General features: G+C 33.8%; 2 protein-coding genes across 2 annotated transcripts in view; both read right to left on the reverse strand.

Annotated features, from left to right (window-relative positions):
* Nucleotides 1–63: 63 nt before the first annotated feature.
* LOC149484370 (uncharacterized) lies at nucleotides 64–20,261 on the reverse strand. The gene is made up of 13 exons (XM_089700864.1): nucleotides 20,136–20,261; nucleotides 18,832–19,017; nucleotides 18,290–18,438; nucleotides 17,146–17,282; nucleotides 16,715–16,841; nucleotides 16,275–16,423; nucleotides 15,665–15,809; nucleotides 15,004–15,234; nucleotides 13,862–14,127; nucleotides 2,138–2,274; nucleotides 1,751–1,834; nucleotides 989–1,179; nucleotides 64–277 (listed from the first exon to the last, which is right to left on the reverse strand). The coding sequence occupies exons 1-13, from the start codon at nucleotides 20,259–20,261 to the stop codon at nucleotides 64–66; spliced, it is 2,142 nt and encodes a 713-aa protein (XP_089556990.1).
* A 2,973-nt stretch (nucleotides 20,262–23,234) lies between these two features.
* LOC149484371 (uncharacterized) overlaps nucleotides 23,235–26,987 on the reverse strand; it is a 51,628-nt gene continuing 47,875 nt past the window's right edge. Inside the window, exons 20-24 of the mRNA XM_089700491.1 lie at nucleotides 26,160–26,287; nucleotides 25,677–25,801; nucleotides 25,163–25,307; nucleotides 24,565–24,773; nucleotides 23,235–23,384 (exon numbers count right to left, since the gene is read on the reverse strand). Coding sequence (XP_089556617.1) covers nucleotides 23,235–23,384; nucleotides 24,565–24,773; nucleotides 25,163–25,307; nucleotides 25,677–25,801; nucleotides 26,160–26,287 — 757 coding nt within the window. The remainder of the gene's footprint in view (nucleotides 23,385–24,564; nucleotides 24,774–25,162; nucleotides 25,308–25,676; nucleotides 25,802–26,159; nucleotides 26,288–26,987) is intronic.

The following is a 26,987-nucleotide window of genomic DNA, read 5'->3' on the forward strand; positions in this document are numbered from 1 at the left end:
TGTTTGTGTGTGTTTTTCTATGTTTGTGTGTTTATTGTAGATAATGCTATACATGTTCCATCCTTACCCAGTATCCCCTCCACCAATTACTAGCACATCCTTATCCTTAGCCGATATATGTGGAGCGACCTTAGCGTGTCCCCCCGCAGGGCCCGCCTGCTTCTTCTGCCAGCCCTCGAGGAACTCCATCGCAAAGTGTATGCCGTTCAGCTGCCGGCCCTTGATGGGGAGGTCACGTGGCCAAGTGGCGCCCGTGCAGAGGACCACTGCGTCGTATCTGGTAGGGATATTTTATTAATTTAGCTATTTTATGTCATTTTACAACTAAGTAAGCCCGTGCAGAGGACCACTGCATCGTATCTGGTAGGGATATTTTATTAATTTGGCTATTTTATGTCATTTTATAACTAAGTGGTATTTTTAATAATCTAGACCGCAGAATAGTAAGTAAACAAGTAATTTTTGATGGGCCTTTTTGCAAGTATCAAAGTGGCTTTTAGCAAGAATCTGAAGACCTTTTAAAATACAAATTATATTTTTGTTGTGAATTCACAGGAATAAAATACTTTAGCTATTAAAACGGTATAATGAGACCAGTCGACGTTTGTGTCTAAATTCGTATCTTCTTTAAAAAATGTCATCTTATTACGAAATACATTTGAATTATTAATTATACATTCTTGTACTGCTAGAAGCACGTGTAAGAGCAGCCGTACACGGGCGGCTCGAGCAGCGGCTGAGCGACGTACACGGACTGCTCGAGCTGTCACTACATACCGCGCAGTTGTCGACTTGAAGGGGTCGCGACGGCTCGAGCAGTCCGTGTACGGCAGTGAACGAATGTCCATAGTTCACCGCGCGGTCGCAGCTTCAAGCCGTCTCAACTGCTTGAAGCGGTCCGTGTACGGCCGCTCTATCTCTGTCATGCTATACACTCACTCGTTACTGGTACTGCTAGAAACATGTGTATCTGTGCTATACAACTCACTCGTTAGCCAGGTCCACAGCAGAGATGTCCTTGCCCACGTCCACGTTGCACTTGAAGGCGATCCCCTCCGCGGCGAGCAGTTGCAGGCGCCGAGCCACTACATCCTTGCCCAGCTTCATGCTGGGGATGCCGTACTGCAGCAGCCCGCCGGGTCGGTCGTTACGCTCGAACACGCTCACTAGGTAACCCGCCTGGGGATAGATATTTATATAGTTACTAGTAGTCCGCTCCGGCTTCGCCCGTGGTACCTACATGTTTAAACTATCCTATCTCTCAAGTTGGATCGAACTGCACGTGGTGTGCGAATTTTATTATAATCGGTTAAGTGGTTTAGGAGTCCGTTGAGGACAAACATTGTGACACGAGATTTATGTATATTAAGATAAGTTGGACTACACAGAACGAGCAGCCTTGCAAAGCAATTGCTATGCGAAGTAGCTCGATTAATTTGACGGGCCTCGAACGAGGAAAGCGCGTGTGCCGCCTTCCTTGTCCGAGCCACATCCGCACTGACCAGGGTGATTCACATAATACATGAACTGGTCAAATAATGAGACAAGCGACAAATATTACATACTAAAATTAATAAACAAATAGATAGTATTTTATTTTATACTTCTGAGACAGTATTCGATTGATTGATTTCTAATCTATGTTTCAATATCATTACGTCAATACGTTGAATTTAATGTTGTGTAAATCTTCTACGAAAGTTTTGATGAAAATGAATATCACATAATATAATAGAAATAAATGTTTTACCTTATTCAACTGGTGCGCACAGGCCAGACCCGCTGGACCAGAGCCCACGACGGCCACAGTTTTGCCGTTGCGGTTTGTTGGAATCTACAATTCAAATATTTTACACATTAAAAAGTTTATTTCATATAAAACAATAAAAGCAGTATGATTCGCAAAAGCAATCATACGTAAAAAGAGCTTTTATCGTATTTAATCCAAATTGAAAGTCTTATTTACTATTTTATTTGAGCGCTGTTTTTATTGACTACAGTGTACGTGTGCATACGCGTTTGCGCACATGAATGTGTGTCTGAATGTGAATAAGTGATAAATTTATATTTTTTTTTTTTTTGTATGTATGTTTATTTATTATATTTGCTTGTATTATGTTTGATTGTTTTTAATCACCTCAGGCTGCAGCCAGCCGCTCTCAAAGGCGTGGTCAATGATAGCACACTCGATGTTCTTGATAGTAACGGGCGGCTCCGATATACCGAGCACACACGCGCCCTCACACGGCGCGGGACACACGCGGCCCGTGAACTCTGCAATAACAAGTTACATTGTATCTAATTGATTGAAAAATAAAAGAGTAACAAATATATAAATAGTTCTGTATGTTATTGGAGATTGAATTTAAGGTGATTGCAACGATCTGTTCCCAGCCAATATCCCGCTAGATGGCGCTGAATTCTACATTTCTAGTTTATTTGAGTTTTTGCGTAATTGGAATAGTCATCAAACCTAGGAATAGTCATGGCGGTTACTGAATATTATATTTTATTGAAATATGTTATATCATTGCCTTAAAATCCACCCAATTCGGTAAAATTATGCGTTTTAACATCTGTCATTGCATACAGGGTCGTTTACACACACAGACGTATACAAAAATGATAAAGATTTAACTCTAGATGGCGTGAATGTAAAGCGCGTCACACACGGTGAAGATACTACCTATAATATTTTATCTAATCTAGTAATATTTTATATTACAGTATCTTAAGGTATCCGGTATCAGCGTTCTGACCATCATTTTTCTTTTTTCGCTGTAGAACCGCCATCCTGTTACAAATGACCCACAAAGGAGAATGACCACGGGTGGTATCGGTAAAATTTTAGTTGTGCCACGTATTCGTTATATTGTTAATTCCTATTTGTATTTATAATGATCATATGTATCAATATTAAGTCTTAATTAAACCGGATAAATTGAAATAATAGTAAAAGTAAAAGTTTTTCTTTTGAAACATGTATGACTACGTATGGAATCGGTAAAATACTAGTTGTGTCACGTGTTCGTGATATTGTTAATTCCTATTTGTATTTATAATGATCATATTTATCACTATTAAGTTGTAATTATACCGAATAAATAGAAATAAAAGTAAAAGTTTTGTTTTGACACATACCTATATCTATCTCTCTTGCAAACGTCATATGTCATAGTTTCTATTTGAAATGTCAAATGAATGTGTTCGACGCATTGTTCGATGTTATTTTGAAATAATGTTTAAATTACGATTTACTTTTCACATTTGTCTTGTAAATTAAAATATTACCTATGTAATAAATGTAAAACTTAACGTTCATCGTTAGTTTAAACTCGATTAAGTAGTTTTTTGAAGTGTTGAATAAAACTATTGTTTTATTTTTATTGTCGCGAACTGCGGCTTATTTACATAAAAACTTTAATCATATCTAAAAGTACTAACATCAAGCTTTAAATTGAGCTATATTTCATCTTGACACAATAAGTTTGATTGCGATACCAAGTGCCATAGTCACTTGGGCAATCTCCTGTGGTTTTCATTTTTCTGTATGGGTAGACAAAACTTCAAAACGCCACCTGCTACGGTTTATATTATTATGAACGATTAGCTTTCCGCCCGCATTTTCAAAAAAAAACCCGTATAGTTCCCGTTCCCGTGGGGTTTCCGGGATAAAACCTATTCAATGTGTCCAAGTTACGTTCTATATGTGTGCTAAATTTCATTGTAATCGGTTCAGTAGTATTTGCGTGAAACACACACATACACATCCTCACAAACTTTCGCATTAGTAGGAAGTAGGATTGTTATAAAAATAAAAGTTATATTTGTTGGCGTAAACTATTTTATTGTAATTTTGGGAAATAAATAATGTCAAAATTGATTACCTACAATAAAACGCAGTTTTATTTTATTACCTACATTACACTATTGTTTTTTTTTTATCAAAACATGTATTTGAAGTAGCAAATATGATATTATGCTGATCCAAGCATTTTCACTCAAAACTAATATCACTAATGATTTGTAAAAGTAAATTATTTCAAAATACATTTCATAACCAACAAGTAAGAATAATTATTCATACAACAACAAATCAAAAACACTATTTACTATGGAAAAAAAACCAGGAAGGTGAAAAACATATTTACGATTTCGATGCACTCGACTTTTAGTAAAATAATAGGTAAAAATATTAGTATGGTTTTGATCACAGACATATCTGTGGTTTTGCTTTTTAAGAAATGAAAATGAAATTAAAAGAAAAAACCTTTGTAAGAAATATAAAAATTGTACATTTTTAAGTAGTAGTAAGTACTATTATAAATTAAGTAACATATGTAAAACCATAAATTATTGTATCGACTATTTTGACTATGAAGAGAAGTATCTCAGTTTTGCTATATTAAAAAATAGATTAGGACGTAATAAACCAAGCTCTAGCATATTAAATTATGAATCATCCTTATTGAAAGAAAATAGAACAATACAATTCAATAATAGTTCTATAATCGACACGGCTCATTCTATATCAACAGCTACTAACACAAGTAATACTAAAAAAAATGATTTGTTTTTTCGGCCCTATTCAAAATTCCTTGCCAGAATATAAATTTAGATTGCTTCATCAAAATGTTGCAGGTCTCTTATCAAAAAAAGAAATATTCGAACTCACATTACAAGAATTACATGAAATGCACAATGAGCCCGATATAATATGCTTGTCAGAGACTTTTATAAAACAGGGTTATGAAAATTATTTAAAAATTCATGGCTATGTGAACTCGGCTAGCTTCTGCAGAGATCAACAAAGAGGAGGTACATGTATTTTGGCAAAACAAGGATTGTTAACTCTAGACCTACTGCCTTTGCTAAAACATCACGCAACAAAGAACACCCTAGAAATCTGCGGCATAGAGGTAATTTTAAATAGATTAATAATATTGTGCGTATATAGAACACCCTCCTGTGATCCTAATATCTTTTTAAAAAAACTAGAATGTGTACTCTACGACCTAAATAAAAAATATAACTCTAAATACCACACAATTATAGCAGGTGATATTAATATAAATACATTTAAAAAAGGCTTAATAACAAACAAATTGATCGAGTTATGTCAAAATTACAACTTAAAAATTCATATAGACGTTCCTACGCGTAAGTCTTCCTGTATTGATCATATACTAAGTGACCTACCCGAAGCGACTGCGTCAGTATTGCCACTACATTTATCAGACCACGATACTGCACAAATGTTAAGCTTCAATGTTAAAAGTAGAGTAGATAAAGGTAATTCATGTTTCATTTACAAAAGAGATTATAACCTAGATTACATTCGAAAGTTTCAGAATTGCATACGAAAGCTTACATGGTCAGAAATATACAGTGAAAATGATCCTAATACAGCATTTAATGAATTCCATGATTTGTTTTGTCTTTTTTATTATCTTTGCTTCCCTACGATTCGTATCAAACTTAAAACAAATAAATATAAACAAAAATGGATAAGTCAAGGACTCAAAATAAGTTGTAATACAAAACGTCACCTACGATTTTGTTATTATAAAAATAAAAATTCATTTAATAAATATAACTATACTTCGTATTCTAATATATTAAAAAAATGTATATTTAAATCTAAAAAAATTGCAAATATCAAATACATAAATAATAGTAAAAATAAATGTATGGCGACGTGGAAGGTTATTAAAAACGAATTTAATTATATGAATAATAAACAAGATATAAGTGGCATAAAGGTTGGTAACAGTACTTTGACGAATCCGGTGGATATAGCCGCCGCTTTCAATAATTATTATATTGATTCTATTGATAATATGACACCAGACAATGAACACATAAAACAGGCTTTATCTGATGATATTATAAACCCTGCGACGATGTTTCTAATGCCTATGTCAGAGAATGAAGTCAAATTTGAAATTTTATCATTAAACGCTACTAATGCTGAAGGTTACGATGACATAAATACTAAAATAATAAAAGAGTGTGTAAATGAAATAGTTTCAGTTCTAACATACCTTATTAATTTATCATTTGAAACAGGAACGTTTCCAGAAAAACTAAAAAAGTCGATTGTAAAACCTCTTTACAAAAAAGAAAATAAAGAAGAAATTTCGAATTATCGCCCTATAACACTTATACCTATTCTATCTAAAGTATTTGAGAAGTGTATGCTCAAAAGAATCAGAAATTTTTGCAATAAATTTAAAATAATAAACATAGATCAATATGGATTCCAAAAAAAGAAATCGACTACTCTAGCCACTTTTTCACTGATACAAGAAATATTAACTGGAATCAATAACAATTTTCTGACAACATGCTTGTTTTTTGACTTATCAAAAGCATTCGATTGTGTATCACATAATTTATTATTAGAAAAACTTGACAGACTAGGAATAAGAGGATTAACCCTCCAGTGGCTCTCATCCTATATAAAAGATCGGAAACAATGTGTTAGAATTAGTAAAATTGACAAAAATAATGAAGTAACATTATATACATCTAGAGAAAGAGTAACTAAATATGGAGTACCACAAGGAAGCGTCTTGGGACCAATTTTATTTTTGTTATACATTAATGACATTTTTAATATTATAAAACATAGATGTATACTATTTGCAGATGACATCTCAATTGTCGTGACATCTAATAAAATTAATTGCACTATTAAAGATCATGAAATTGACATAAATTCTACAATTGACAAAATGATACGATGGCTTGAAAATAAAAATTTATTTATTAACCTTAAAAAATCAAAATTCATACAATTTAATAAATCTTCTAATAAAAAATTTAACATTGCTTTAGACATAAACAAAATTGACGCATTACAAAATATTAAATATTTAGGTATTACAATTGATGATAATTTGGACTGGAAGGCTCACGTAGGTGATGTATGTAATAAAATTAATAGATTCGTCTACGCGCTTAGACGGGTTAAAGTTACCACAAACTTAGAGACTGCCGTGACAGCATACCGTGCCTACGTAGAATCACACCTTCGCTATGGATTGGTAATATGGGGGAACAGTACTGCTAGGGATAGAGCATTCATTGCGCAAAAACGATGCATGAGAGCCATCTGTGGAATAGCACCCACTGAATCATGTCGACCCTTATTTAAAAAGCTTGGTTTATTACCCCTACCTTGTTTATATATTTTTGAATTGTGTATGTTTGTTTTTAGAAATAGTAGTTTGTTTAAAACATCCTCCCAACTAAACTCGAGATCACGAAGGGATCCGAATAAATTAATTTTACGAGAGAACCCTCGTATCGTCAAATACAGGGAAAGTTGCGTGGGGATGGCCGTTAAAATATTCAATCATCTGCCAAATAACCTAAAGACGTCTAATGATTATAAATTTAGAAAAAATCTACTTAATTGGCTTAAGGAAAAAAACTTCTATACCATAAAGGAGTTCATGGAAAGTTCAACCCGAACGCACCATTAATTCCTTTATGGTAATTATTTTAATTTTGCATGCTTGTATTGGCTGAACATGTTTGTGCTTTATTAATATAATTGTATCACCATTGAATACCATGTTTAAAGCAAAATAAAGATTTTATTTATTTATTTATTTATTTATTTGATTTTAGCTACTAGTATCAGAAAGCTGCGTGTTCAATGCACGTCGGGGTCCCACAACTGTGGAGGAAGGAAGGTAGAATACCTCCATCGAATAAGTGAAGTTTCTCGACATACTCGATTTGCCGGCCGGCCTCAATGAAGATTGTCCGAAAGTTGTATATGTGCTCTGTAACGAAAAAATTTCGCTAGCGCGATTCAGAGTGAGGTGTCGTACAATATACCTAATGAAGTTTTTCATCTTTTTATTTTACTGCAAATACAAAATAAAAATTAAACAATGGTAATGTAAATTCTAAACAAACTACTACCAAAATACAATTAGAACAAAAATCATTTGACTTGTTTATTTCACCCAGAGGCCAGAGGCGGCTCGTGACAAAATTGTACAGGTGTTCACTTGAAATAAAACAACGAAAATACAATAGCGTTCGGGATGATTTATTACAAAAAAATGAGCACCACATTTTATAAATGTCTATAACACTAAAAATTACAAAGTACAGGCTATTTCAAAACGAATTCAATGACTAGGTATCAATAATTAGTAAATCACCGAATTTGCATTCGCGAGCGTAGGTATCCATAGTGTTTGTCACTGACGGTCACTGACCTCTATACATGAGATGAGGAGTCACTAAGCCCAGAGTGGTGGACGGGGCGCGCGCTTAGGTAAGACAGGTGGAAATTTTTGGCGAACTTTGAAACCATTTGACCACGTCTGCCATTTTGATATTTGAAAATAGATTATTATTACTATCGGAAAATAACAATGGCAGACCATTATCACGCGGATAACATTCTGGCAGACACTTATGAAAGTGCTGAAAAAAATACAATTTTGAAAGTATTTGACCAGATCTGCCATTCATATATTTTATTTATTAGGGTCTTAAAAACTTATTTTCGAAACGGCAGACATTTTCATTGCGTACAGACTTCAGCAGACAACAAAACTTTACAGACTTCAGCAGTCAACAAGACTTAGCTTCTACATGGTCAGATGTATATATATGTATTACGTTCCCTGACCTTACATCAATGATTTACTTTATTAATGTTTTTATGGTCATTTACATTTAATTTTGAAAACTATGGAATAAAATTTATAAATTTGATGATACAAAACTAAATATACATTTGTAAAGAATCTCAAATATAAAGTTGTGTTGCAAATAACAAATCATCATTTAAATATTTAGTTTATTTCTTTATTTAAGAAACAATTAACAATTACAAAACAACATAAAAAAACACGCATGCATTTATTGAAATGTTCATTCATCATCACTATCGTATGGCGTTGTGTGACTCGTCTTCATAATCCATTGAATCGGATTCTGTAAAAGTAAAACGTAAATTATATAATAAAAGAAATGAGTCATTATAAACTTACCTAGTAAGGCAATGCCTTTGATGTCGCACGATGCCGCCGCGCCGCCAGTGTAGGTACTTCTGCTGCTACATGAAAATATGCTAGGGTTGCAACAAATGGGAAATAAAACAATTGTGATTATTACTATTATGATGTAATCATTTATTCATATTATGTACATTCAAAACAATTGCTATTATTAAATCTGATGTAATTATTTTTTCATAAATATATAATTATTATTAATTACATAATATATTGCACTGTGAAATATTTACGTATCACTTTATTTTTGATGTTCTTAATTGTCTTTTATAAAATTTAAGTGACGCATTCGCATTGGGATCAACAATCCGATAAGAAAAGAATGGAGACAACATATACATAGCTTTGATTTCAATTCTACAGATACAAAATATACAATCTATCTAAAAAATGATACAACGGATGTTTCCTGCGTTTTCTCGTCAAAATACCGAAACAACGTAATTATTGTATAGTAGTTGGGCGTGAAAGTAAAAAAACAAATGAAAAGTGTTTTCCATATGATTATTTATTAAATTTACGCGATTAAGAATAATTTCAACGATACAATTTAGTAACCGAGAATTCAGAGGATTAAAGAAAATACCTGCCTGATCATTTTATCAAACTCTAAAAGAATTATGGTTATTTCGCATCACTCGGTTTATTAGTTTGGTAATAATTATTAAAGGTAGTTACAACCCTAGCCATGGAGTCGAACGGTAGGCAACACAATATCGACTTTGTGCGGGTACATATGGTACATTTCTTCTTGCTGTGAAGCGTAATTATTATTATTAAGATTTTTTAGGCTATTTTGAATCAGCTGTTCTAATTTAATTCTAGAAATTTATTAAAACGTGATTTTTTTAAAAGTATATTATGAGTTTATAAATACCTCAACCAATAGTTATTGTGTCCTATCCTCATTTCTTTATATCTTGGTAGTTAACTAAAGTGTTAAATTTACATAACCTCAACAACAACATTTACACTGCCACTGCACTAAAACTAAACTAACTAGCTCTCTAGCTATAAGAACCATCCTCGTACTTCAAGGGATATAATAAAAAAAGAATTATCGAAATCGGTTCAGCCGTTCTCGAGTTATGCGCTTACCAACACATTTTGCGATTCATTTGACTAGCGGTCCGCCCCGGCTTCGCCCGTGGTACATGTTTACGTTTTCTCTACATAAGAACCATCCTCGTACTTCAAGGAATATAATAAAAAAAGAATTATCGAAATCGGTTCAGCCGTTCTCGAGTTATGCGCTTACCAACACATTTTGCGATTCATTTATATATATATACTAGCGGTCCGCCCCGGCTTCGCCCGTGGTACATAATATTTACGTTTTCTTTACATAAAAACCATCCTCGTACTTCAAGGAATATAATAAAAAAAGAATGATCGAAATCGGTTCAGCCGTTCTCGAGTTATGCGCTTACCAACACATTTTGCGATTCATTTTTATATATAAGATAAGATTATGTGAAAATAACCAGGAAGGTGAAAAACATATTTACGAAAACATAGTAACATAATATGGCTGTCGCTACAATAATTATATTTCAATTTTATCTTTTTATACCTAGTAGAACTGGCCGACGAATAAAAAAAATCGTATTAGAATAAATACAATAAATTACGGAACAAAAAAAGGATTGTAACTGAATTAGGTATGTTTGTTTCTGGGCGCACCGTTTTCGACGACGCGACGCGCGACGTAAGCGTATAGGTATAGGTACCTACTTTGCTAAAACAAACTAATAAAATTGTGTGTCTGTCTGAAAATTCGGAAAAGCATATTTTGCAAGTTTGTAATTACTTTGATAGTTTACCGATTTATAATAATTGTAATTGTAATTGTATAATATATAATTTGCAATGTGGTGAAATTTCATAAAAATCACGGGCCAATTTTTTGTTTTGAATCCCACCGAAAATATAATTGCGTTATTAGAATAATTAATTACTATACCTACCCACGATCAATTATTACAATATAGTCTCAAATGCATACTAGAGAAATATTGCAATTTGATTCAATTAAAATGCATAGCATACAAAAATAAATTCACAACACAAGAAATTCCGCGCGCAAATCATAGCGCGTGTCAATGAAATCAAGAATGTTTTATATCAAGCCGACGCGGACGACGACGCGACGCCGAACAAAAGTACCTACGACGGACGACCACGCTTCGAGTTGCCAAACAACATGAGTAATAAATTGTTTACAAAAAAAACAAGTTTTCCATTTTTCTGTATGAGTAGACAGAACTTCAAAACGCCACCTGCTACGGTTTATATTATGAACGATTGTTATAAAAATAAAAGTTATATTTGTTGGTGTAAACTATTTTATTGATCAATAATTTTGGAATTTAAAATTGTCAACATTGATTACAATAAAACGCAGTTTTATTTTATTACACTATTGTTTTTTTTATCAAAACATGTATTTGAAGTACCATATAATATTATGCTGATCCAAGCATTTTCACTCAAAACTTATATCACTAATGATTTGTAAAAGTAAATTATTTCAATATACATTTCATAACCAACATGTAAGAATAATTATTATTATTCCTACCTACAACAACAAACCTAAAACACTATTTACTATGGGAAAATAACCAGGAAGGTGAAAAACATATTATTATTTACGATTTCGACGCACTCGACTTTTAGTAAAATATAGTAGGTAAACATAATATTATGGTTTTGATTTTTGCTACTAGTATAAGAAAACTGCGTGTTCAAACTACTTGTTTGTCTGTCTGAAAATTCGGAAGTACTTTGGTAGTTTACCGATTTATAATAATATTGTATATATCGTTGTTTAAAAAATATTCAAACACAATAAAATATGATATACTGATTTATCACTGGTTTCAGTGATGAACTGATGAGTCAATTATAGCCACTATACTTTATAACTATACCTACGATAAATTATACATAATACAATATAGTCTCAAATGCATACTAGTGAAATATTTTATTTGAATCAATAAAATAAAAAAAAAAAAAAAAATAATAATAATACAAAAATAAATTCACAACACAAGAAAATCCGCGCGCAAATCATAGCGCGTGACAATGAAATCAAGAACTTTCGAGCCGACGCGGACGACGAAGGAGCCTAACAAAAGTACCTACAATCATAGGCGGCTCGTGACAAAATTGTATGGCCGTGTTCACTTGAAATAAAACAACGAAAATAGGTACCTACAATAGCGTTAGCAGTACAAAAAAAATGAGCACCACATTATAAATGTCTATTTATACACTAAAAATTATAGAGTACATATTTCAAAACGAATTCAAATATTATTTAGCAATAATTAGAAAATCCCCGAATTTGCATTCGTGATCGTATTCATAGTGTTTGTCTACACTAATATTATAAAGAGGAAAACTTTGTTTGTTTGTTTGATTGTAATGAATAGGCTCATAAACTACTGGACATTTTACCAATGTTTGCAAGTTTGTGATTACTTTGATAGTTTACCGATTTATAATAATTGTATACTTATATCATTGTTTAAAAATATTCAAACACAATATGATATAGGTACTGATTTATCACTGGTTTCAGTGATGAACTGATGAGTCAATGTTAGCCACAATACTAATCACTTTCGTCATACATGTGTATGAACTATGATTGATGTGATTTGCAATGTGGTGAAATTTCATAAAAATCACGGGCCAATTTTTTGTTTTGAATCCCACCGAAAATACATATATTACTAATTGCGTTATTAGAATAATTAATTACTATACCCACGATCAATTATTACAATTTACAATATAGTCTCAAATGCATACTAGAGAAACATTGCAATTTGAATCAATTAAAATGCATAGCATACAAAAATAAATTCACAACACAAGAAATTCCGCGCGCAAATCATAGCGCGTGTCAATGAAATCAAGAATGTAATTTTATATCAAGCCGACGAGCGACGACGCCGAACTAAAGTACCTACAGTACCATTTACCTTCAGTGTACAATACAGTTTACAGACCTACGACGGACGAACAATAATGAGTAATAAATAAAAAAAAACATAGTTTCTAAGGTCATTAGTTTTATTTTATTTTATTGTTATTTTCTTTGAACGATTGGAAATGAAATTACTCAATTTTTACACAGAACTTTGATTTATTAGAATTATGCTCATTATGCATAAGATAACGAACGCGAATGCACGACATCTAGCGCGTCAATGTCTAAACATCGCCTTTCGTTTAGACATTGACGCGCTAGATCTGTAATAAGTATATAGTCTATGCGCTAGATGTCGTGCTTTATGTCGTGTTTCGCTTGGCAAAAGTCACGCACACTACTGTAGAAGTGTCAAATTTTTCCGGTATTTTACTGTTGTTTTTCTAAGTAAATATTGTAAATTATTGATTAAAAAGGTCGAACGCGCACACATTTCATTATAGAGAAGTGATAAAATGATTAGTTTTAAAGAAATAGTGTCTGTGTTAAGTGTTTAGAGGTAATCAAAAATGTATGGAGGGACGGTCGGAACATCAACCTTAAGATGTATTTTTTAGATCCAAGAGGCGAACATATTTTTCTTTAGGCGAGTAAAATTTTAAGTCGCGTCATGGCAATAGCGTCACGTCAGTAAGGCGACGATTTTAGTATCTTTTTAATCTTGCTAAACAAGTTTCACATCTGCCACGTGTGCTCGACACACACGCTCTTTTTTATATTTAAACACTTCTTCTATAATACCCTTTTTAATTATTGTTTAGCATATTATGTTGGTAAAATTATCATCGTACAAAGTTAAGCACGCACTCACCGGGGAAGTTATTCGTTTGTAGAAGCTGCGCAAGCGCTTGCTTCCAATCCGCCCTGTATATAAGATCGTTCCACTTGGGTATGATATTCCCCAGCGGACACCCGTGTTGACTCTGACAGAACGGAACTCCACAGTCCATACACCGGGCCGCTTGTACTCGCAAACCGCGACGAACATGCGCAAAGTTGTATATCTCGTCCCAGTCGCGGAGACGCTTCTCCGCGGGACGGTACATTGATGTTTCGCGCGGGTATTTTATGAAACCCCTGTGGGAAATTGATAAGTTAATACAGGCTTTACCTAATTACAAAATTAATGATAGTCTTAGCATCTATGCCTTACCGTATTCTAAATGTAAATTAACCGTACGCGTCTTTCTATTAGGAAAAACTTATGACGAGACAGAACAACTTCTTGAGATACTGGCTTAAAGTGTAAACGTGACTCTTGCTTAAATACAATATAATATTTCAGACACACACACACACACACACACACACACACACACACACACTTACACACACAAATATATATACATTCATACGATACAGTTTCATACGGCACACCCGCATTCTCACATCTTAAATTTATACATATTTTTTTTCTCTACTCTCTATTGTAACCAATTTTAATTTATAATTAAATACTTGCTAAGAGGCTTTTTGTGAATTTATTTTAGAGGCAAGCTGTTTCTCCTAAACACAGGTTGCCCAGTAACCTAGCTAGGGAAACATTGGCTTGTATAAATTGTTTTGGTAGCCTTTTTATTTATATAATTTTACATGACTGATACATAATTGAATATTAATTGTATATTGTAATAAATTGTAATTGTAATTGTATGTATGTATGTTTAATAATAAATAAATTTGATTTGAAATTGAAAAAAAAAAAAAAATACTACAATGCTTTTCAGGATTCCAAACCACAAAAGGATAAAAGAAACGTAAGGCCTCATGTACACCGCACGTTTTTAACCGTACGGCATGTTTGTCGTACATCGTGCAACTTTGTACATGGCACGGTAAAACAATTCGCAAACCGTACCAAATTATACGTTTGCAGGTAATTAATTATGTTTAAATTAAACCAAGATCCAGAGATAAGTAAAAGATTTCTTCCAATATAAACATTCCACCTACCTAGTTTTATCCAAGATCTTTTCGAGATTCTTCTTGTCCTTTTCAATGTCTCTAACGGCCTCTTCAATATCGACAACGCCATTTTCCTTTCCATTGGTTTCAGTCCTCGGCGCTTGTGGTTGTTTAAGTGCCAATTGTTTAAGTGCTCGCTGGTATTCGTATGGGAACACTTTGACGAACTTCTTGGCTGGTTCAGGCCAGGTTTCGAGCAGCTCTTTGGCGATGATCGAACTGTGAATAAAAATAATATAATATTTATTAGCAAATTTTACATACTATTTACTTCACAATTTTGCTCTGCCTTCTGAACTAGGTTATTACCTTCGTCTCAGAAAAATAAGAATAAACAAGAATAAATGTTATAATGTGTGTATGAATAAATGTCAAATAACACACATGATTTTGTTTCTATTAGTCAAATTGAGACAGAAATAATATTATGTAAGATATTGATACACTACATCAATTACCAAGATAAGTATTAAATTTGGTAAAAAAGGACTTTCAATGTTATTCCTTGCAGGTTTAAAGACATTAGTCATAAAAACAATTAATTCTTATTTTATTTCCTACTAAAATAAATATTCCTTGATTTGTATTCAAACCCTGCAATAAAAATTACATAACAACATAAAACATATTCATAAACTCCATCCCTTACCCAGTATATTCCACAAATTCTTCGAGAAGGTTCTTCACAATATCGAGATCGTCTTGTTTCTCGAGCGGCAATAGTTCCACCATCTCTGGGTTGCACTTGCCTTGCATGAACGAGCCGTCGATGTCGTATACGTATGCGATACCACCTTTTTTAAATACATAAATGTAAGTTAAAATATGTTTCAGCTAGCAGTTGGGGTAAAAATAGATCGATCGTCAAATGTCATTTGAAAAATATAATCTACCAAGAAAACCTTCCTGCTTTATACAATGTTTCATTTCGATAATAAATTGGATTGACTGAACAACTATGACATGAGTCATGACAATGTAGCTCTATATCACCCCTATTCTAAGTTGGATAGCATACCACTATTTAATACGTTATATTATATTCTATCTGAGCTGAAGTTTAGCCGCAAGTACTAGGACAGTATCGCCAACTTCAGCCCGCTATACTATAAGCACGCACCGCTTGTACTCGCACGCGTGATCACCCACTCCCTCCATCACGTTTACACAATACACAACTATCCAATCTATCCGGACTGAAGTTAGACACAAGTACTATGACACTATCGCCAACTTCAGTCCAGTATATAAGTACGTACCGCTCATGCCCGCAGCGAAGTTGCGTCCAGTAAGTCCCAACACGAGCACAGCACCGCCCGTCATGTACTCGCACGCGTGGTCACCCACACCTTCCACTACGGCCACACAACCCGAGTTACGGACGCAGAAACGCTCTGATGCTATACCCCTGTGGATATAGAGTTAATTCTCAGAAAAAATATATAACAAGAAAAGTAATGCGTAAAGACACTTGGAAAAAAAGCAGATAAGTCCATGAAATGAATCTCATATCCTATTTTAATTTTGATTATTATCGAGAAGTTATGCAATAAATAATAATCATAAAGTGTAAATTTAAATACATATATCACACATTTTTCTACCCAACACATCTTACAAAAACTGAACACTGATTTACTGAGAAATTTATGACACATTATTTCACAAAGTAACATAACTTACAAAGTAATTAACTAACCTGAAGTAAGCTCTTCCCGAGGTAGCACCGTACAGACAAACGTTGCCGACGATAACATTCAAATGAGATTCAAATTGTGAGCTCTTTGGTGGGTAGATTATCACTTTACCACCGGACAATCCTTTTCCTGTAATAAATAAAAGTACTTTATGTTTTAAAATAAAAGTACTTTATGTTTTTTTATGTTCTATGGAAAATAATTTGACAACACTAAATGTATTCGCAACTTTATCCTTATAAATTACATATTAACTCCTAATGGCAAGAAAATTTAAATAGAGCAATCAATTGATTACATTTTGTTAAGATAGAATGGACAGTACATATTATTTTAAAGGTTACTGTTAGAACGAAAGCTTACTTTAAAAAAAACGAGTTATTTATAATAAAATTAACATAGATCGTAATAAAACCAAATAGATTTAACTCACCAACATAATCATTAGCATCTCCCTCCAAAGTGACGGTAACGCCCTTTGACATGAACGCGCAGAAACTCTGCCCCGCGGAACCGACGAGCGAAATGTTTATTGTAGTACCATCTGGTAGACCGGCGTCTCCGTATTTCCTGAAAGAATAAAAAAATAATAAAAGATATTTTTTTCTAGAATTAAATAAACTAATGCTATTATTTCCTTAACAATGTCTCACGTTATTTCAGGATAACAAATGTGTGTGCAATAAGTTTAACAAAATATAATTCATTTCCAAAAGGTACACAGATTATTCTGAATTAGGTTTTAAAATAATAACGTATTATATTATTCTTAACTGCATCTACGTATTACTAATTGCAAAGAAAAACTTATTACCTTGAAATACTTATTTAAGATAATAATAATAATAATAAACACATTTATTGTCAGAATCACATCACCATGATAAACATTTACAAAGGAAAAACAAATAAAAGAAAAATTATAAGAATAAAAAGAAGCATTCCTAAGAAACAGTTGGTAATGTGGCAGTGAGTGACCTGACAAATGGAGCCAACTCAGATTATGATGGCAAGGTGATTAATACCTTACCACCACTGATTTTCAGTGACCCCAAGTGACTATTGGAGTTTCAGTCTAGAATTGCATATAATGAAAATTTAACATGAGTATAATATTTGAAAGATATATTTCTATTAATATGATAGATACTAATAAATAAATACATCAGTTAAAACATGTAATATAGGTAGATATAATATCAGTATGTAATTATGTATATAATGTAAATAAATAAAATGAAATTGTGTATACAATGTTAATAATTATAATGATAGATAGGCAGAGAATAAATACGTATATAATATTATGTTATAAAATAGATAATATTTAATGTGTAATTCGATACAAATGCACTAAGTGTAAATAGAATATAAATATTATGGAAATTATTTTTATGGAAAAATTAATCATTACCTTATGTGAGTATCCATACAGACATGCATACAGAAACTTGTTTTTCTTTTATTACTGAGGAAACTAGAGTCAAAGTCAACATCACTGCCACATAACACTAGAAGATACTTGAAATAATTTTTTTATCATATAACAATAAGTAACAAAGGAAGTATCTACTCACATAGCAATATGGTAAGACAGCGTAGAAGTAAAAGCCCTGTCTTCATTAGTAATCTTCATAGAAATGTCTATATTTTGTTGAGTGCCGTCTAATATTCCAGCGCATTGCTGGATCACTTGGTTGTCCAGACGTTTCTCTAGTTGGAAGTCCTGTATACAGGATCATAAGAGAAAAAAAAATATAATATTTAATATTATTATTATATATAATAGCTAATATCATGCGCAAGTAAAGAATTGAACGAGATGAATAATTTACGAACATTGTTGAACGTTCGCTTACGCACGAGTACGAGTAATTTTCCTTCTATTTTCGATTCTCAATAAGTTGGCTCAACTTCTGTGATAACATTTAGGTTCTAGTTACCCACATTTTGTTACATTGTAAATTATGTATATCATAATAATGAACCTATCTGTATTTGACAGGTCGTCGTATGCGTGTATGGGTGTCGTTCTCGCGTACTTTGAATAGATCTAACTCTTGGCCTATAATGTTTTCAATAACACTTAAGTATATGCTAAAAAAGCCTTAAAACCCACCTGACTCTTAGATCCTCCAACAATATTAACTCCAGGTCTCATATGTAACGCATTCTTCAGTATAAGGCTGAGGTTAAGAGCTCGTGCCTTGTGATTATCGTTGTTTTCACGAACTTTTAGAAGATCCGTACGACCGATTAGTTCTTGGAAACGACGCACACCTACAGCTGCCATGTGTTCGCGGACCTTGAGAAAGTTAAAAGTACTATTTATTGACACGTATAAATGAATGAATGAATGAAAAATACTTTATTGCACACTTAATACAGGATTATAAACTAAGAGCCATACAAGTAACAACATGTACAGAGGGCGGTCTTATCGCTGTAAGCGATTTCTGCCAGACAACCCGAAAATTCGCATATACAACACGTATATGCGAAATGAAAAAAAAAATTGGCAAAAACTCAACTTATGCTTGGTATTTACATTATTGAAGCTAAATTCTTGTGTCTAATATATTAATCACTGAGTTGCTTTTAATCAAAACAGTTATTAAGAAAAAAAAATATGAATTTACATTTTGTTCGCGTTTTTCCTTTACTCATATATCAAATAATTACAGTAGCACCTCGTTAAGTCGAACCTCGATAAGTCAAAAACCTCCAAATCTCGAAAAAATGTTTTGTTCCCTTCCCTTCAAACCCGAAAACCTCCGTTACTTGAACTCTTGACCCTCTGTTAGTCGAAATTATCACCGAGTCCCTTCAAGCCATTTTGGTACATATTTTCACTCTATAACTCGAAAAATTAAATTTGACCTCTGTATCTCGAACATAGCAACGTTTTATTTTACAACCTTTATAACTTTATCATTTGGAATTTATTACCTGTATTGTTCGAACAAAAATAATTTACCGACTTTAACAACTTGCTGACAGTGCAAGTACACTATTGTTTCTTTGAAAAAATTTTAGGAGTATACGATAATAAATTTATCCATCAGAAGAAAAAGAATTTTCTGCTCTTTATATATTAGACAATGCTAGAGAACAACCAAATTATCTAAAGCAAAAAAAAATACTGACTTTTTTTAATGCCATATTATTTATTTTAAACTGATTTAAAATAATGTTGATTTGTAATAAATAAAAACACCTCTGCAAGTTGAATTTTAATGTACTTTACCTCTCTAACTCAAAATGTATAAGAATAAACCTTAAACTCTTTATGTCGAATCAAAATCCGCCTAAGTCGAAATCCTCCATAAGTTGAAAACTCTATAACTCGAATTTTTTGGCGTCTCCCTTGATATTCGACTTATAGAGGTGCTACTGTATTTCAATATACATAATATAACTTACCTCTTCAGCCAACATGAACAGATAATTTATCACATGTTCAGGTTTACCCGCGAATTTCTTTCTCAACACGGGGTCCTGTGTTGCGATACCCACGGGACACGTGTTCAAGTGGCATTTACGCATCATTGTGCATCCTGAAAAGTAGAAATCATATTCATTCAGTCTGCTCGGCATACGTAAAGTATGATACGTTATGGTCTGATCACTATCCTCTCGTTTTAGAATGTATTTTTCAAAATGTGTGTGTGAAAAAATCACCAGTTAGCTGTAGTGTAAACAAGGCTATATGGGGCGATAGAAATATAAATCAAATAAAATCTTATACAAGTAAATGTCATGAAAAATTAAGTTTAATACAGTGCCCTATAGTCTTGAGAAGCTGCATGCACGGCGTCTGTAATAATCAAAGCCATTATAGCGTAATTGACGAGTTGTATGAATTGATTGTGCGTGGTCTCAGTGACTCTGCCGTGGCCTGTTCGGGACGTAGCAAGTCCAAGAAAGTAGTGATAGGTTGGAATAGACTTGTGGCTGGTGCATACAGGGAGGCCAGGTATAAATATTCAGTATGGGCGCGGAGGGGTAAACCACACATTGGAATTGAATATAATGAGATGTGTGAATCTAGAAAAATTTTTAAAGCACGTCTTAAATGGTGTCAGAACCATGAAGAACAAATCAAAATGGACAACTTAGCGTCACATCATTCGCGTAAAGATTTTCGTTCTTTTTGGAAACAGACTAACAAACTGAACTGTAAACATGGCCTCCCTGTATCTGTAGGTGGCGCTAATGATCCTGTTAGTATTGCTAACCTCTTCAAAGAGCATTTTAAAGTTACGTCTCCATTAGGTCCGAGTCTGTCTGTGCCTGATACTGTGGATCAGGATGATCGGGAATTTAAAGTCACTGCTTTAGAAATTCAACGAATAATAAGTAAAATGTCTAAAGGAAAGTCTCCCGGTCACGATGGTCTAAGTATTGAGCACCTAAAGTATGCAGGGCCTCACATATCGAGAGTGTTATCAATGTTTTTTAATCTTTGTATTCAGCATAAGTATCTTCCCAGTGATTTAACAAAAACTATCGTAGTGCCAATTGTTAAAAATAAAACAGGTGATTTAGCGGACCAGACCAACTATAGGCCTATCTCTCTTGCAACGGTAATTGCAAAGGTATTTGACAGCCTGCTTAATGAACAACTAAACAGGTACGTAGAAATACACCAAAATCAGTTTGGATTTCGATCGGGACTTTCTACGGAAAGTGCAATATTGTCTTTAAAGTGGGCTGTCAAGTACTATATGGACCGAAATACGCCAATATATGCGTGCTTCCTTGACCTGTCGAAGGCGTTTGATCTGGTTTCTTATGATATCCTTTGGGATAAGTTAAAGAAAGCTAATGTACCGTCCTCTCTTATTAACACATTTAAATGTTGGTACAGAGGCCAGATCAATCAAGTCCGATGGGCGGGGGCTTTATCTCAGCCGTTTGGGCTGCAATGCGGCGTGAGGCAGGGGGGGTTAAGTTCGCCCACGCTTTTCAATGTATATGTCAACGAGCTGATTGAATCACTCAGCAACGAAAGGATTGGTTGTCATATTGATGGAGTTTGCATCAACAATGTAAGTTACGCAGATGATATGGCGTTGCTGAGTGCTTCAATCTGCGGTCTTAGAAGATTAGTGGCCATCTGTGAAGAGTACGCTGCTCTTCATGGATTGGTCTACAATACTAAGAAAAGTGAAGTCATGGTCTTTGAGTCTGGGCGCCGAGTTACGCATTTTTTACCCCCAATACGTTTGAACGGAGTGCCATTGGGGAGGGTCTTTAAATTCAAATATCTCGGACACATATTGACCCCTAGACTCAGAGACGATGATGATATTGAAAGGGAACGACGGGCACTGGCAGTGAGGGCAAATATGATAGCTCGTAGGTTTGCACGTTGTTCTAATGAAGTTAAAAAAACCCTATTTCGTGCGTATTGTACATCTTTTTACACGTGCAGCCTATGGGCTAGTCATACTCAACATTCTTACAGCTCGCTCCGTGTTCAATATAATAATGCGTTCCGGGTGTTAATGGGGCTGCCCCGTTATTGCAGCGCATCAGGGATGTTTGCAGAAGCTCATATAGACTGTTTTTACGCTACAATGCGAAAGAGATGCACATCCCTGGTGCGCCGTGTGCGGGACAGCCCCAATGAAATCATGCGCTGTATAGCGAGTCGGCTCGACTGCTGGTATGTGAACCACTGCTGCAGACTGTCTGCTTCCTTGATAGCTCTGTAGCGGTGGAGTACATTTCTAGCAGTCATAATAAATTTTATTTTTACTAACATAATTTTTAAGATTATAATTGTTACTAACAAAATGAGTCCTGGTTACTTGAATAAATGAATGAATTATTATATTATTATATTTCAATAAATTAAAAATAGAAATAATTTCGTGTGAATCTCAAGTTTAAGATAACATTAAGATAACTTACATTTGGTTAATAAATGTGTTGCAGTATAAAATAAATAAAGAAAGCAAGGAATTTTTAAATATTTTTTTTAAACGACAGTTAAGTGTTCAAAACAACTGTTTGTATTCTGTCAAAATACGGTATGTATTATTATATATCGTTATCTGATTATTTTTACATAATATAGAACTTACCAAGTGCAATAAGCGGTGCAGTACTGAAACCGAATTCATCAGCACCGAGTAAAGCAGCTACCATTACGTCAAAACCGGTACGGATTTGACCATCAGCTTGTACCACCACCCTAGAATATAGAACTTAAATAATGATGACCAAATTGGGGTGTTGAGTGAAATCGAATTTTATATAAATTCAATTGATACAACAAATTTACTTTTTTAACGCAACACTAATTATTATATTACTCAATACTATAAAACTATACATAAAAGGGATAGTTAAACTATTTTATTTGAGACACAACAAATCATAGGCCATAATATTCTGTCATAACATACCATTTACATGACAGGAAGACAGAGCCTTCTTAAATTGTATCAAATTAATTTTTGAGCTAAATAAAGATTTTTATTTTGTTTTTATTGCTCTTATAGACACAATAATTTACCTAGATCGCAGATCATTAAGCACCAGCACTTGGTGAGTCTCAGCCACGCCCAGTTCCCATGGCAACCCGGCGCATTTGATGCCGGTCCACGAACTGGCGCCAGTGCCACCGTCGTGACCCGAGATTACTATGTGTTCTGCTTTACCCTGGAAATAGTGTGTGATTAGTTTGGAAACTTTTAATAAATGAAATATGTCTTGATGGCAAAGTATTTTAGCATATAAGAATGAGGAGTTTCCATATTTAAATTAATATGAGCTGTAAAAACTGTACAGAACAACAAATGCAAATAATCGTACTAAAACTAATAGACCGGGAGATACTGACACAAAATTTCGAGTCATTTGTAACAGGATGGCGGTTCTACAGGGGTCTTAGTACGCAATGACAAAAAGAAAAATGATGGTGTGAACGCTGGTACCGGTGGGTTAGTCGCGTGGGCGTTAGTCGAACTCGTCGGAAAAATAGCGAAAGTCAAACGATTTGTAACACAAAAATTTTAGAATTTACCGATAGCCCATAAAAAAGAAGTAGGCGGTAGTGTCATGCCATACTTTTCCGGTATGACTTACAGCCCGCCATACCGACGCGAATGTGTTGATTTAAAAAAAACAATTATTCAACCATTTGTACCAAGCTAACTTTTGCACAGGTAACCATCGTCGTGCAGCCATTTACGAAAATCGTCATGCCATACTTTTCGGACGATTCCAAATGGTCGCCATACCGCCGAAAATCTGCAAATTTTTTTTATTTCGCCTATCTTTTTGTACCAGTATTGCATTTGGCTTTTTGGAGAGTATTTGATAAAATGTGACCATTATTATATTTGCCATACTTCTAGTAGGGGGAAAAAGTGCTGTCATACTTGAAAAATAAATTTATTATTAATTTATATAAGTGAAGATTTCCAACACCTAGATCTTTGAAATTTTGTATTTATATTCGTTGATCCTCAAACTTACAGGAAAAATAAGTGCCATACTGTTACAAATCGTTTGACTTTCGCTATTTTCCGACGAGTTCGACTAACGCCCACGCGTCTAAGCCGCCGGTACCAGCGTTCACACCATCATTTTTCTTTTTGTCATTGCGTACTAAGAACCCTGTAGAACCGCCATCCTGTTACAAATGACTCGAAATTTTGTGTCAGTATCTCCCGGTCTATAAGATGTAGCGCTTGTTTAAATTTATAGAACTATTGAGCAAGACAAACTATATATTAAAATGTAACTAAAAACGACTAGAAGCAAATAACACAAAAACTACATTTCGGCATAGGGCATTCAATTCACTATTCAAAGTTGAAAATAAATTAAAACTTACCTTAGCTACTCCTGAAGCGACAACACCGACTCCCACTTCTGACACTAGCTTCACCGATATCCTAGCTTTAGGGTTAGCACACTTTAGATCATAGATCAATTCAGCTAGATCCTCAATAGAGTAGATATCGTGGTGAGGCGGTGGGGAAATCAGTCCTACGCCTGCTACGGAACAACGTGTTCGGGCTATGTCTTCTGTTACTTTGTATCCTGAAATATAAAGGATATAATATTATAGAATTTTCTATTCAAGTTTTCTAAATAAATAAATAGTGTATATTTACTGGTTGTGGTGGTACTCCGGGTGTGTTATCTAGTAGATAGAAGTAGCCAGGTAGATTAAAAGTTAAAACAAAATGAAGTTTTACTTATGTCAATAAAGTAGCTTTTTAAAACCTAAATTAAAGACAGTCCATTGAACAACATTTAACCGTCGCGAAGCGTAACTAATCGCTTATTCTAGTTAATAATCTTTGCTCAAATTCAATACTGATACTTATTTTAATAAGCTTATTATAGTCGCTAAAATATTACATTTATATAAGTGTTGTATACATGTGCAAAAATTTTACAATAAATAAATAACTAAACCATCTTACCAGGCAACTCCCCACCCTCTCCAGGCTTGGCTCCCTGCGCCATTTTGATTTGCAAATCATCTGCATGTGCTAAATATGATGCAGTTACACCAAAACGACCAGATGCCACTTGCTTGATAGCGGAGCGCTTGTTGAACTCCGGGTCCTGGATATTCATTTTACAATAAATGTTAAAAATATCTACTTAAACATACACATGTTATATATACTTTGGCTACATTTAATAAATGTATTTATAAATTGATTTGTTTATAACTTTATAGAATGAAGTATTTTTTATGAAAATTTTTTCAATACCTTCTACCTTGCATTGCTACAACATTGAACATTTCCGAATAATAATTATGTTTGTCGAAACTGTTAACATTATACTCAGTGGAGTCTATAGGATAGATACTTAAAACTAAAATTTTAGACGGAATTAAATCGCGGAAGTTTGATTGTGGTTAGTGAACAGTTTGATATTTTACATTTCATTTCAAAGAATAAGAAAATAATTAATGATGGTACTGACCTGATCAAGATATCTATCAGCATTTTCACCACCTTCTCCAGTGTTGGATTTCCCACCGATACGGTTCATAGCGATAGCAAGAGTTGTGTGCGCTTCCAGTGAAATAGAACCGAATGACATAGCACCTAAAAGTTAATATATAGTTTTATATCACGCATGTTGCTAAAAAATATTCAAAATCATATAGAAAGGAACGATTAGCAATATAATTTATAAATAGTTGGCTTTCGCGCCTGTAGTAGTGTTACAGGTGGCTTAAATCACGTAACAGCTTTTGAAACATGCTTGAAATCTTTCTTATAAAGTTTTATAAATTTTTATTGAATTATAATTGAATCATCGCTATGTAATAAAATGTTTAAATTATTAGTTAATGTTTTCATGAATTACCAATTATGATATTAGCAATATAATCAATAACTCAGGTATTTATAAAATAATATTTTCCTAAATATTCAATTAAATAATAGTATTCCAAATTACCAGTAGCAAACCGCTTAACAATCTCCGAGGCCGGTTCAACCTCGCTCAGCGGTATGGGCTCGTCTAGTTTCACCAACTCGAGTTGTCCTCGCAACGTGCACGCCCGCACTGATTCTAGTGCACTTTCTCTGTAAAATAGTAACATTTTTTATTTAGTTGGTTATTAAACAAGTATAAAATACAAGCTTTAAAAGCGCTTTTCCATCCATTGATTTAGTTGATTTAGAAAGGTGTAACCACGTTTATTTTTAGACTAGCTTTCCTCCCGCTGCTTCGCCCGCGTTTTCAAAGAAAAACCCGCATAGTTCCCGTTCCCGTGGAATTTCCGGGATAAAACCTATCCTATGTGTTAATCCAAGATACCCTCTATATGTGTGCTAAATTTCATTGTAATCGGTCCAGTAGTTTATGCGTGAAAACCATACATACATAATTACAAACCTTTCCTCTTTATAATGTATTAGTATTTTTAGATTAGTACCGTATTTTTAGTGGCATCCTTTCTATATTGCTTTTATGCAATAATGAGTACATTTTATTTCACCGAAATAAATCATGTACATACATAGATTTTAGGCTTGTTATAAATCATCTTGTAATGTGCTCGAACCACGCATGCAAATCAATTTGAAATGTTGCTTTTAATGAGATATATTTATTACTAGCTGCTCCGCGCGGTTTCACCCCCGTGGCTCCACTCCTGTTGGTCGTAGCGTGATGATATATAACCTATAGCCTTCCTCTATAAATGAGCTATCTAACACCGAAAGAATTTTTCAAATCGGACCAGTAGTTCCCGAGATTAGCGCGTTCAAACAAACAAACAAA

Source organism: Colias philodice, chromosome 11 (genome assembly GCF_061535455.1).
Source record: "Colias philodice isolate Cphi_HAF_F1 chromosome 11, ilColPhil1 Martin Lab GWU primary, whole genome shotgun sequence".
Lineage (NCBI taxonomy): Eukaryota > Metazoa > Arthropoda > Insecta > Lepidoptera > Pieridae > Colias > Colias philodice.